The sequence below is a fragment of the Erpetoichthys calabaricus genome, chromosome 8, assembly GCF_900747795.2.
Source record: "Erpetoichthys calabaricus chromosome 8, fErpCal1.3, whole genome shotgun sequence".
NCBI classification, from domain to species: Eukaryota; Metazoa; Chordata; class Cladistia; order Polypteriformes; family Polypteridae; genus Erpetoichthys; species Erpetoichthys calabaricus.
Genome location: NC_041401.2, coordinates 19,901,367 through 19,915,848, shown reverse-complemented (window position 1 = coordinate 19,915,848; position 14,482 = coordinate 19,901,367). Strand labels below are relative to the sequence as shown.

Below are 14,482 nucleotides of genomic sequence, written 5' to 3'. Positions count from 1 at the left end.
AAAAAAAAGAAAAATACAGTAATCCCTCGCTATATCGCCCTTCGCGGCTTCACTCTATCGCGGATTTTATATGTAAGCTTATTTAAATATATATCGCGGATTTTTGCGGACAATGGGTCTTTTAATTTCTAGTACATGCTTCCTCAGTTGGTTTGCCCAGTTGATTTCATACAAGGGACGCTATTAGTAAAGGTTGGTGCACAATGATGCCTTGTAAAACTACAAAATAAACTATTGATTCACAATACGTAGACACTAGCATTTTTTATAATGTTGGCACATTACTAAAAAAAAAACCAATATCTTCTGAAGTTTACTTTTAGGCAGTACAAAATGAATGCATGCAAAACTGCAGTATTGTATTTGGTTTCCCAAAGACGACCACAAACTGATTGTTTTCACATTTACTTAAGATTTCAATTGACCCAGTATCCGATTATTTATAGTCTGTAACCTGTGTTTGTGTTTAACAAAGTCTGTGATTTGCTGTTAATGGAGATGTAAATTTGTGCAAGCCTGTATTCTGTAAAGATTCTGCTAGACAAAAAAGTACCGATTTTTTTCTCTCCAAAATCCTATAAAAAATCCCATACTGAACTAGTCACTGACTCGAAATTAAAAGTATGAAAATCAGTTTTAATTGTTAGCATTGGACTACATTCTCTACAATTTCAGCAGCAACCTTTTACAGACTTTTTGTCTGTTTTATATACAAAGGGAAGGTGAAAGAGGAATGCTTGCTGTACACCTACACGCATCAGCAGAAACATTAATTTGAACATGTAAAGTGTAACCCTTTCAAAAGAAAAGAATCTATTCTCTGCAGAACACACACAGACAAATACTGTTAATTTTATCATGTTCATCACACTAATCAGGGAATTTTATTGACCAGACAGAGCTCGAACCAATTATCTGAAATGGATTAACAAGACAGTATGTTTGACATTTGAGTCTAGAGAGAATCAGTTAGAATAACACACTGGTAACGTAAGACTAAATTTTGCTTTTCAAATTTTAACAAGATGTTTAACACCTTCAAGTTTTAATGTAAGCAACGTCCCTCCACACGGTAATGACCTGCTTCGCAAACAGTTGCTCATTTGCCAAACATTTACTGGCTTTGTAGTCTGAATGCTGCTTCTCGTCTAACAATGATTAACAGCAACATGCTTCGACATTTTTTTCGTAATAGATAAAATTAAAAATTGTACAGTACAATCTGTACTATGAACGGATCATATAACCTTCAAGGTAGAAGCACATAATAGCAGCAAATGTGAAGAAAAACATTTCAGGACAAAAAATTACAAGGTTTAGTATGAAAAAACATTGTTTTAAACAATTGTTATAATCAACTGCTGAAATGAAAAGAACAACAGAAAAGGACAACTGTACAACAATATACAACTATGATAGAAGGGATTTTTTTCCTGCTGTATTGTACGTCTTTCCCCACCCAAATATTAAAAATGTCCTGAACAAATTGCTATACAATACTTTTTGCCTACATTTTGGTTATGTTTTGTGCATTCTGCATATGACCCTGTTTGGGTATACATAATGCCATTTAATCAACTACATTACAGTACTCTTTCATACCATTCCCATGGCGACTTGAATTTTATTATTTTCATTTTCTTCTCTTTACAAACCATTTCAGATGCCAATGGAGAGTTCCCCTGGCTTTTTGTTTGTCTTTTTTTTGGAAAATATTATTGAGCTAAAATTACACAGTCAATCTAAGAATAGTCTGTTAAATAAAAATCTTATAAAAAGTACTTTCTGCAATATTTCAAACAAGCCTTGAACAGCCTGCATCAAAAGGTTAGGCTGTAGTTTCACCCTTCTTGCTCCTCTCTTGTTCCAATGTTTAACACTCAAAACCAAACTCTCTTCTGATCAAGATAACCAATTTAATGGCCGATCTTTTAACCTCTGTAAGTGTAAGCCTCCTCATTACACATCAGTCTATTTTCTTCCTTCTTCAGAACATATTGAAACCATTTAAAGTACAGCCCAAGCCACTCAGGAGACATGTATTGTTGTTCCACTTCCCTCGCTTATCAGACTAAAGATGCACACAAAATGAAGGTAGCAACTCTCAGTACTCTGCGGTCTCTTCAAATGTGTTCACATTCCTTGACTGACAAGAATCCATTCTCCAAGTCTGACAGGAGGAAGCTACTAGAGACACTGCAACAGACTTAAGCAGACTGCAAAAGCTTCAGTAGGAAACAATACTTGAAGTGGGAGGTATTGGAGGAACAGGTCCCACCATGTGTAAATTTCCTGAAGAATTAGATCTCCTCATGTGAGGAAGAAGATATGAATCATTTGCCAGTTGGTGCACATCAAATCGATCTTCCTTTCGATATGCCAAACATCGCCTTATAAAGGCCTAGAAAAGATGAACAAAAAAAAAAAAGTAAAATACTGAGCTCTGGACATAGAAAAAAAATGTGTAAGTTAAATATAAACTTCTCATAACTCAAGCGATGATGACAGCTGTAAGATTTTAAAAAAATGCAATTGAGATTAATCACAATATTAAAATTTTTAATCAAAAATAACTATCACAATTTATTATGCTTCCTTGAAGTATATTAAATCTTTCTATAAAGCAGAAATAATTCAGTGATTAATTTCTGAAACCTAAGCTAATCAGTTGCCTATGTATATTAAATTATTCCAGTTTATTGAACTGTTTTGTGTAACAAACAATTGAATAGTGAAACTACTCAGTCAACAGATTTTTTTTTTTTTTTATAAATACTACTTCACAATGCAAATTAGTCTAGCACTTTTATTGATTATTATATGACTGGAAAAAAAAACATTGATTTTGCTGAATGGTCAGCAAGATGCTTAGAATACCTGTGTATTTGCATTGGTTGTTCAAAGGATAAAATCCACACACGGAAAATAAATGTTCACAAGAAACCAGCACTGGGAAACATTACTTTTTAAATTAACTTTACATGTGTCACATTACTCATTAATAACAAAAAGTAAATAAATGTTAATGTTACTTATTATAAAATATAATGCATTACAAACTGTGCCTTTTACTATGAAACTCATAGTATTTCCTTGAACAAACAGTATTGCGGCATTCATTACTACTCCATTCCAGATCAAGATGACAACACATAAAGCAGACGATTAATTACCAGTTCTACTTTTTACTATACATGAAGTTGTTCTCATCATTAAATTGTGAGAAAATATGAACGTTTTGCCAGGACAAATGCTCACAAGGTCTTTATTCTCCAGTGATATTCTAGTTCTGGGCATGTTGGGGTCATGAATCTAGTGGCCGAAGCTCCAAGTTAAGAACTGATTGACTTACTGTACCACAACTGTATTAAAGTTACAAAATGTTGCCACACAGTGGCACTGGGTGCCCCACAACTGCTGGACTTTAATACACTGAAGCACCACAGCAGCAGACCTGCTTAACCCTGGGATTCTAGAACTGTTGTCCCTCCCACAACTTCTATATACCAGACTTCAAAATGCTCAGATAGCATCTTGGAAAGACAACAGCCAGAGCACCTAAACTAACTGCTTCCTTTATCTCTGTTAATTTTTATCATAAGTCTCCCTACAGAGATAAATTGTGAATTCAAACTCTGAATGGTTTAATAGAAACCCAAGTAAATTATGTTTGTTGTGATTAGTGTTCTCAGCCGGAAAAGGGTGGAATGCTCTCTCTGGGTTGGGAACACAGTACTGCCTCAAGTGGAGGAGTTCAAGTATCTCGGGATCTTGCTCACAAGTGAGGGAAGAATAAAGCGGGAGGTTGACAGACGGATTGGTGCGGCATCCACAGTAATGCGTTGCTCTGCAACGGTCCATCGTGGTGAAGAGAGAGATGAGCCAAAAGGCGAGGCTGTCGATTTACCAGTCGATCTACGTTCCTGTGAAGCTTTGGGTAGTGACTGACAGAGCAAGATCACGGATACAAGCGGCCGAAATGAGTTTTCTCCGCAGGGTGGCTGGACTTTCCCTTAGAGATAGGGTGAGGAGTTCAGTTATCCGGGAGAGACTCGGAGTAGAGTCGCTGCTTCTCCGCTTTGAGAGGAGTCAGTTGAGGTGGGTCGGGCATCTGGTTAGGAAGCCCCCTGGACGCCTCCCTCGGGGGGGTGGGGAGGGGGTATTCCGGGCATGCCTTACTGGGAGAAGGCCACGGAGCAGACCCAGGACACGCTGGAGGGATTATATCTCCCGGCTGGCCTTGGAATGCCTCGGGGTCCTCCCAGAGGAGCTGGAGGAGGTGGCCGGGGACAGGGAGGTCTGGGCTTCCCTGCTTAGGACGCTGCCCTCAATGACCCGACCTTGGATAAGCGGTGGATAATGGATAGTGATTAGTGTTTCTTATTTTCTCACTGGTTTTGCTTTGAGGCAATAATGCCCCTTTAACAGCGCATCTCCTGGTTTTGGTCCTGGTCCATCAATGGATCCAATTCTTCACGAGTGTACATGTGCATCTATGTACAGAAAACTAAATTTCAATGCGCAATGTATTCTAGTAACACACAAAGCAGCAAGTGAGGAATTCCACCCAACAATTCTGAATGTTTACAAAGGAGGGATAGCACCATAGAACTCATATAATGATTGGAAAGTCCATAGGTGAATCCTTTAATTACGTAGATGAAAGTGACCTAATTAGTTTATCTTACGTCCACCCAATGTGAATGCTATCGTGCAATTATTCGTTTTAATTTTGGTTAGTGAAATGTGATGAAGCGAACCTCATAGACCAAATACTTCAACAAATAACCCTGATTTGAAGACACCTGTAATGTGTGGTCTCAGGCTCCTATCTGATCTAACAGCTTGAGCGAAGAGATTGCACTTTGGGGCAAATTAGACTTACCACCACATCATTGAAAGAAAAAAAAATAGAATATTCTTGAGAAAACAAAAGAAGCCAAATTAAAAACCAACTATTTTTATCTGTAATGTTATACAAAGCGAGTTGAAGATAGCTTAGCAGGACATGGTGTTTTTTCTAAAAACGTGCAAAACAAATACACACTGGCACAGAATGCATAATAAATATCATGAAAGGACACTTGTTGGATTGTGATATGGAGAACAATTTGTCATGTTCCCATTAGAACTTAATTAATGGTAAACCTTTCTTTTTTTAATCCTGTCCGTTAGCTTTGTGAAGGTGGCTAAATTAAATTCAATTAATTATTTTTGTCCATTTTGAGAAATGCATCTGTTAAAATGAATAAGACACTTAATATTTTTATGTTTGATTGAATTATAATAAATACAATTTTCAGATTATTACAAAAAATAAGATTATATTGCACAATAGTAAGTAGTGCTCAAAATTATTGCACTAAAAATGATAAAACTTTGTTCACACCAAACTGGCCTTTAAGACGGAAGATTGCTACACATAAGACATGATTGGTTGACACAAGAAAAGGTGCACTGCATGTGCTAAACTGCCAAAGCATTTAAATCTAGTCTCAAAAGGGATACAACAGACCCATTCTCAACAAAATAAATGAAATATCAATTATAGTGCTGGCAACACCGATTCTTGGAATATAGAAGGTTCATTAGCTACTAGCCAAGTTCTTGACTCGAGAGACTCTTCCTTTGGGGTAGGGAATATTAGGACTAGACCGACATATGCTTAACAATTAAAGACCCATTTCAAATTCCTTTGTAAAATACTTGAAAAAATAGTCATTGTGCTGCTTTAGTCTCACTTTACTAAACAATCTGAAAAATTCCAATCTGATGTGTGCATTGTTATATTTGAGAACAGTCTTTGATACCACCGATCGTTTCACTTCATACCATAGGCTTCAAAGTTATATTGAGCCCTCAGGCAGTGCCCTTGCATGATTTAGTTCATATTTATCACACTTATTTCAATATGTACAGAAATGTGCTGACAGTACTCTATCATTATAATCAGAAGTTAAATATAGTGTGTCCCACTACTGGGCTCAGTACTCTGACCTGACCTAAATTTTCACATTACATGATTCTGCTGGCAACTATCAGGAAAAAAACACATCTTAATTTTTATGCAGACGATACCTAGTTATACTTTTCTTTTACGGCAAATATTTGTTTGATAGTATTTTTAATTGTGTAACCAAGTTAAAAGACTGGGTGGATGTTAACTACTTTGTCTCTGAATACAGAATTATTATTTACCCCGGGTATATGATGCAGCGATAGTATTCTGTCACTTTTTAAGTCAGTTGGTATAAATACTAGTTTTATTAAATGAGCATGTACTGTAAGTGTTATCATTTTTCCCCCAGCTTAAATACTTTGAACCATTTATAATTATGGAGGATATGGAGCGACTAATGATTGAATTTTTAGGAGGACCGATTATTGCCATGTGTCATTCATTAGCTGTTCAAACCATTCTACATTCAGCTTTACTTAATTCAAAATACTGCTGCAAGAGTCATTACAGGAACTATAAAGTATGACCACATAACTCCTGTTCTCAATTCATTACCATGGCTTCCTGCCAAGTCTAGGACTGATTTCAAAATCCTCCTTTTATATAAAGCTTTAAATGGCCAAGATCCTGCTAGATTATCTGAGCTTCGTATTAAATACAAACCATAGCTTTCATTAAGATCAAGATGCCAGTCTACTAAATATTCCAAAGATTAACAAAATAATGGTGGGAGGTCAAACTTTTATCTACAAGTGTCTACATCTGTGGAACCATCTCTCTGCTTTTACAGGTGAGGCCGTAAATTTACATACACCTCAGCTTAAAACATTTAAACTCAAAGTTCCCCAGCTTCACACATCATGTTAACATTAAGTTCAGTCAATTAGATTATCTACTTAATTACTATAACAGTTTTTCTTTAAAATAATGATTTACTTCAGCTTTAAAATGCTATGACAGATGTTCAGTGGGTCAGTAGTCTATATACACCAAGCTGACTATATCTAAACAGTGTGGATAACTCCAGGAATTGATGTATTTACTTTTAGTAGCTTCCGAGTTAATTGTCATACTCAGTGATTAATTGGGATACATGTGGCTGTATGTAGGGACCCACCATGAACAGCTAGTGCCGTCTTCTTGTGGTAATGACAGAGAAAATCAAAAGAACTGATTCAAGACCTTAGAAGGAAAACCGCATATCTTCACTACACTTTGGGGGCATTTCTCAGCAATCTCCATCTGAGGGGGCAGCACCCCAAAATAAAGCCTAATTATTCAAAAAATAAAGACAGGATAGTCGATTTTTAATTAAAACCTGACAGATAACTTCTCAGATGTTATAGAATCTGGATTTGTGTGAAATTTAAACATTTCTTACTTAGAAAAATCAGCTAATAAAAGGACAAAAAGGCACTAACAGTAATATTTTCAGTCTTTTGTTTTCTGATGCAGCATATTTCATAGACAAGTAGTGCCAGGGAAGTTTGTTTACCTTCTGAGGCATTCCCAAGTATCTCAACTGTACCTGTCTGAAGTTGGTAACACAAAAAAAATAAACTGTTATAGCATTTAACACCATGGGCCCCCTTCCCCTATCCAAAACCTCTCCAAATGGGGATCCAGGTTCAGAACAAATTGTACTGCTAATAGAACAGTGAATCATACAAACTCTGAACCCCATCCCCTAATACATTCTTACACCCAAGTACGACCCCACCTACACATTTACATGAAACTATTTACATTGTTTGCTCCCGTCTCAAATAGTGTACTATTGTATTTTTTTCATTCTACACACCCTCAGCTGTGTCTCATTATGTCCATATATGGACATCTATGAATCATTGGAGACGTCATAGTCGCTGCTATCCAATGGTATAAAGTTTGCGAGTGTGTGACTTACTGAGTCAGGGCTAACAACCCGGAAATGTGAGGTGGTACTTGTCAAAGTTAGCCTTGCGACTCCTCTAATTTGGAGAATATCTCATGATTGATGCATCATACAATAATGTACTTGGACTTGTTTTTGTCAGGAGAATCTACTGTAAGTACTGATGTGTCATTTCAATATCACTCAACCACTGTGAGGGACGTTATACTCTTAGTTCATGACTAATTGTGACCAGACGGTACTCCACAGCTGATGAAAACGAATGTTCAAAATCAAGCCTGTTTGATTCTTGCATGGCTCACTAAAGAGCACCATAGTCAAGAAAGCACACCGTTACTGTTCACAAATGGCTAAGATTATGTGAATTAAATCTATGACTGAAAATCAATAGACATGTGTAGTGTTTTGCCAGTCTAATGAAAGAACGGACAGATTAATTCATAAAGAGAAGTGCAGATTATACACTTTCCAACTTGAAGCAGTATAACATGGAAATCTCATGTGTTACAACGTTGTGTTACAACATACATCTTTTTTTTTTTTTTTTTTTTTTTAACAAGGATCTCAAAAAAATGCCAAAAACGATCACTTAATACTAAAAAAAACAATGTAATAAGACTCATACAGTCTTTATTTTGTATACTAGAAAAAAAGCAGATAAATTAGATCTTCAAGTAGGTGGGGAAGTTGGGGATTATGTAGGAAAAGTGCAAAAAATAAAAATTGCTAGTACAAATATTCATTCCTTTAGCTTATGCAGTTTTCACCATTACAGACATCCTTGTCATATCACAGGACATTTAATGTACTCTTTACTTATGATCTTACTTTAAATGTACTTTACCACATAGACAAACCTTAATGGTGCCACCACCATCTACCCAAAGCACCATGATGTCCCAACAATGATGGATGGATTAAAAGCCAGAAGTCTGTATGACCATCAGCATCAAGTGACTCCGTGAAAAACCTGAACTACAAAGAGGAGTATTTCACTTATGTTAGGTAGAATGCCCAAAGGGGACTGGGCGGTCTCGTGGCCTGGAACCCCTACAGATTTTATTTTTTTCTCCAGCCTTCTGGAGTTTTTTTTTGTTTTTTCTGTTCACCCTGGCCATCGGACCTTACTCCTTTCTATGTTAATTAATGTCTCATTTTAATTTCTTATTTTGTCTTTTATTTTTCTTCTCTTCATTATGTAAAGCACTTTGAGCTACTTTTTGTATGAAAATGTGCTATATAAATAAATGTTGTTGTTGTTAAAAATGCAAGGAATGGGTAAACAACATGTAGATATTTAGCTTTTTAACATTTAAATAGTAAAATTGATATGAACGGGATGTCTGCTTAAGAAAAGTCACAACTAGTATAACTTTCTTTTAAAAACAACAAATAAGACTAAATCTAAAACATTTTGCAGTAACACAACATGCCAAAGCCTGATACACATACAGTTTTTGGTAAAAGAAAAAGATCTGACAGCATTAAGCAAAATTCCAAGTTAGAACTGTATAACATTAACTCTGTCTTAATCTAAAAATGAATATCCATCTTAGGACAATTTGAATCTATTTTATATTATCACTCTGAAAAAAGTTTTTGAAGAATACTTAATTAGGTACTTAAAAGTTAAAAAGTGTGTTTACCTTAGCTTCATTACTAACAACAGGTTTCACAGGAAACTGAACTTCTGTAGCTTTCAATATTGTGTTTTCTTGCAAAATGTCCTGTTGAGATTGGTTGTGACCAAATGGCTGCACAGAAAAAAAAATGTTAAAAATACACACACAGGTAGATCAGCATACTATGCAGAACAAAATAGTTACACGTACCTTTCTACCATACAGACATTGGAAAAAAATTACTCCTACTGACCAAACATCAACTTTGTTTGAGATTTTAGGTGGTTCTTTTCCAACTACAAAACACTCGGGAGGCAAATACCTAAAACAAATTGAAAATTATTTTAGTGAAAGGCATCTTGCATATTGATATTGCATTTTTTGATTAAAAAGGCAAGATTTTACAGTAAAGTATTTGATGCAAACAAATTAAACCTAAATAATTAAAAACAGCAGCTGAATCAAAATCTGAAATCAAATTGTTGTGCATATTGTTCTCTTTAAAGTAAATAAAAATTCAGGTTAATTGAATGGTTAATAGAATTTTAGAACAATACTCCAATAATTTGCTGACACTGCCTATACATGTGTATGAAAATGTGGGAATCTTAAAAGCAGCAGTTTTAAAAATAACTACATTTAAGAAGTGTTCTGAAAGTCCATCTATATATATAATTCACTAAGCCGGGAGACAAGCAGCCACCCATGGAAAGCACGGCGGAAGGGCCGTGGATTCACTAAACCGCCGACAAGTAAGATGCCAACGGCGCATGCAGGAAGGAGCCACGCCCACCAACTCTTAGACCATTGGATACGACGAAAAAAAATCACAGAGCCACGCCCACCAACTCAGACGCACGCCTCAGAAAACATGCCGTCATTTCTGTTTGTCTGTGCCATAGTCCACTTGCAGCTCTGAGCCACGTTGACTTTTCATTAGTCAACCTCAGTGGAAACTTGGTTCACACAGAGGCAGCGCCAGAGAGAGACAGAGGCACACACAGGCAGCGCGAGAGAGAGAGCCACGCACACACACAGAGGCAGCGCCAGAGAGAGACAGAGGCACACACAGGCAGCGCGAGAGAGAGAGCCACGCACACACACACACACACACACACACAGAGGCAGCGCCAGAGAGAGACAGAGGCACACACAGGCAGCGCGAGAGAGAGAGACACACAGAGGCACACACAGGCAGCGCGAGAGAGAGACACAGAGGCACACATATGCAGCGCGAGAGAGAGAGCCGCGCACACACACACACAGAGGCAATGCCAGAGAGAGAGAGAGCCGCGCGCACACACAACAGAGGCAACGCCAGAGAGAAACAGAGGCACACACAGGCAGCGCAAGAGAGAGAGCCGCACACACACACACACACACACACACACACACACACACACACACAGAGGCAACGCCAGAGAGAGACAGAGGCACACACAGGCAGCGCGAGAGAGAGCCGCGCACACACACACAGAGGCAGCGCCAGACAGAGACAGAGGCACACACAGGCAGCGCGCGAGAGACAGCCACGCACACACACACAGAGGCAGCACCACAGAGAGACAAAGGCACACACAGGCAGCGCAAGAGAGAGCCGCGCAATCCTTTAAAACTGAAGTTAAACACAATGAAGGAAGCAGTCTTTAAAAACCAATAAGCCCTGTGCCTCTTTTTCATTAGCGTCTCACCTGCTTCAGGCCCTGCAACAGTCGAGACGCTCTCTCTGCAGCTGACCTTCTCTGTGCCTGACTCCACTACTGTCAGTCGCCTGATTAAAAATGGCCTTTTGAAGGGGAGCTATGGACCTGCAATACCACAGGAACACATTGCCTTCGAGCCTGCTCTCGCTCACTCTAACGTACCGGCTTTCTCACTCTCTCTCCTCACTCGCTCGCTCACACACTGCACAGGGGAGAAATGCCCGCAGCACGAGTCTACCCGGAAACCGTTTCAGCCACATTTCTACGCCCTTCGCTACACTGTGAGTGCGATGATTATTTATTTAAAAATGGGCTTTTGAAGGGGAGCTGTGGACCCGCTATACCACAGGATCACCTGTGACATTGCCTTCACATTGTTTTCCTTTTATTTATGATCCTGTTGAGCAGATCAGACACCCAGGCAAACAACACTGAATAATCAATAGCTGCAACCACTTTGCCTGCCCCAACTCCTCACCTGAGTCGGTTTTGTCTGTGTTCAGCAGTGTTTCCCAAACTCGGTCCTGGTGAACCCCTGTGGATGCAGGGTTTTGTTCCAACCAGATTCCTAATGCCGGTGAAACTCATCCGGGATAAGTCGGTTTTTCAAACGCAGACGTGTAGCACATTAATCTAGCAGACTAGCTGGATGTAAAAATGTCATTGACGAAACTGTTGCTCTCAAACTTCGCAACATGGCTTTTGGCTTTGTTTGCCAACATTGGGATAATGTCGGTGACGTGGTCACAAACTGCAACAACTCACCACACAAGGACGCCCTGTCTCTCGAGGCATTCACACTGCCGGAAGACAACCATGGGATACGCAGAAAACAGCCATGTCAGTCAACGCAGATCAGACACCCAGGCAAACAACACTGAATAATCAGTAGCTGCAACTACTTTGCCCACCCCCACTCCTCACCCGAGTCGGTTTCATCTCTGTTCAGCAGTGTTTGCCAAACTCGGTCCTGGTGAACCCCTGTGGCTGCAGGGTTTTGTTCCAACCAGATTCCTAATCATTAATGCCGGTGAAAATCATCCGGGATAAGTCGGTTTTTCAAACGCAGCCGTGTAGCAGATTAGTCTAGCAGGATGTAATAATCCGAGATGAGTGAAAAGCCAATATATATTGAGTCTAGAAAACATGATCAGCAAGTCTTTGATAGGCTGCAACAAAATGATGAAACAGCAGGTGCATTTTTTTCACACAAGCTGGGTGGGTGGGTGTTAGTTAATTACTTACTCGAAGGATTTCAAGATTTAATATACACAAGCGGTAACACTGTAAAAGCGGCCCAAACCAGAAAAGACGGCTGGCAAAAAGTGGCTGACAAATTAAACGCGTGTGCATTGTACTTACTGAAAGCAGCATTACGGAGTTTGCAAATGTTCATTTTTTTCCCTCTGCTTAAAAAAACATTAAAAAAGCAGCATGATTATGCAGCGTATACTACGCCGCGAGTTGGTATGCAGCGTGTAAAACAGTTTGTCACGGATAATTTGCCTTTTACTTTAAGACGAAGACAATTTCCTGTTAGACTTGCCTTTGCGATGACAATTAATAATGCACAGGGCCAAACTTTCAAAAACATGGCTAACGGCTCATACGCTCACACTGATTATGTCCCTGCCCTTTGTACGCCCCCCCCTCGGTACTACCATGGTCGGATAACTTGGTGGATTATATATAGAAAAGCAGCCAAAACCGCAAACAACAATGAAAAGTCTACGTGACTCACACGTGCATATGGACTGTGCAAAGAGTAAAATGACTCAGGTAACGAGTTGGGGGTGGGCACATGAAATGTTACTTTTCTTGGTGATTTATTACATTTCCGATTTTTCAAATGTTAATTTTCTCCGTGTGCTTAAAAATCATTAAAAAAGCGGCCTGATTATGCGGTGTATGGTACGCCGCGAGTTGGCTAGTATAATATTTAAAAAGCTTAGAAGTACAAAGAATAAATAATTAGTAAATAAGCACTGAGATATATATATATATATATATATATATATATATATATGAATGATGAACGGTTACTTGATGACACTTTGTTGCCAGAGAAATGCTTTTAATGGGGATGACATGAAACGATGCATCAGTATAGAAGTCACGAATTGTTTACAAAAGGCAAAAAAAAAAAAAAAAAAACCAGTACTGAACCATAAAGGTGGCCAAAAGTCAAGTTGTTCATTATGAACCAGATACTAAGATAAACCATTTCAGTTATGGATCATATCTTCTGCCTTAGGCACCTCTGTGACTCTATAAAGCCAATAACAATTTTCTGTCAGCACACTTATTACCATGACCACTAAAGCCCTGCCGTCTTCTTTTTTTTTTTTTTTTTAATAAAGACAAAGGGTTTCTCATAATTTTGTCAACAGTGACATAAGCGTAAAGGGTATGTGTTAAGACATAAGACAGATCTGGAAGAACTGATAAGTTGCCTATAACTACTGAGCGCAATAATGAACAAGTAAATATGTCACTGGTGTTAATCTATTTAACAAAAACTCTCTCAGAAAAACTTTCTAAATTTACCAAAATTCAAGAAAATAAAATGACAGAAAACAAAATAGTTTAAACTGCAAACAACTATTGCAAACAACTATAAAAGTACTGAGGAATTAGGCATGTAGATGAAAAAAACTCATTCAGGGACTCAAAAACTTACTGGCTCTTACAAGAGACATGCTGTCTGTAATGTATCATTGACTTGACCAACTTTCAGGGGAGGTGTTTGCTTCCATTAAACCTGCTCTAATTAATCTAGACACTGCTGCTGTGATCAAATGTCCTGAGATTAGATCTCAGCATTACAACTTGAGGAAATGGCACACCTTGCTGAAGTTAGGGGCACAGGGGTGAACTGCTGGCTTAGGGAAATTTTGCAGACAAGAACATGAGTACAAGAGATTTCAGACTCAAAGAACTATACCAGTAATACTGGTTTATAAAAATGTAATAAACTGATTTTTGTTTTATAGAAAGCTGGGCTCTCATGACTTTGAAAGCTACTTACCATGAGGGATTATATATTTCTACATAACACTGTTGCCACATTTTTTTTGTTTTAAACTTTTACAAGGTAACTGAAGTACCACAAGCGAATAACAAAGATACCAAACAGTTTCATGTGGAAAAACAGCATAAAATTCTTTAAAAGGTGGATTTTGCACATCTACAATTGTGAGAATATAAATTGTATTTAAGTTTAAAAGTTTGAAATATGTAACCCAATTGCATTCTTCTATTCTGATAAGCTAAGGTAACAGTTTACCTCATCAATATTAGTACA

The 14,482-nt window shown here is 38.1% G+C and overlaps 1 protein-coding gene across 4 annotated transcripts in view; it reads right to left on the bottom strand.

Moving 5' to 3' along the window:
* Positions 1-847: 847 nt before the first annotated feature.
* Positions 848-14,482, bottom strand: part of tlk1a (tousled-like kinase 1a) — a 134,902-nt gene continuing 121,267 nt past the window's right edge. For all 4 annotated transcript variants that reach the window (XM_051930625.1, XM_051930624.1, XM_051930622.1 and 1 more), the window contains exons 19-21: positions 9,686-9,797; positions 9,500-9,607; positions 848-2,401 (exon numbers count right to left, since the gene is read on the bottom strand). In XM_051930625.1, coding sequence (XP_051786585.1) covers positions 2,228-2,401; positions 9,500-9,607; positions 9,686-9,797 — 394 coding nt within the window. In that variant the 3' untranslated portion in view covers positions 848-2,227. The remainder of the gene's footprint in view (positions 2,402-9,499; positions 9,608-9,685; positions 9,798-14,482) is intronic.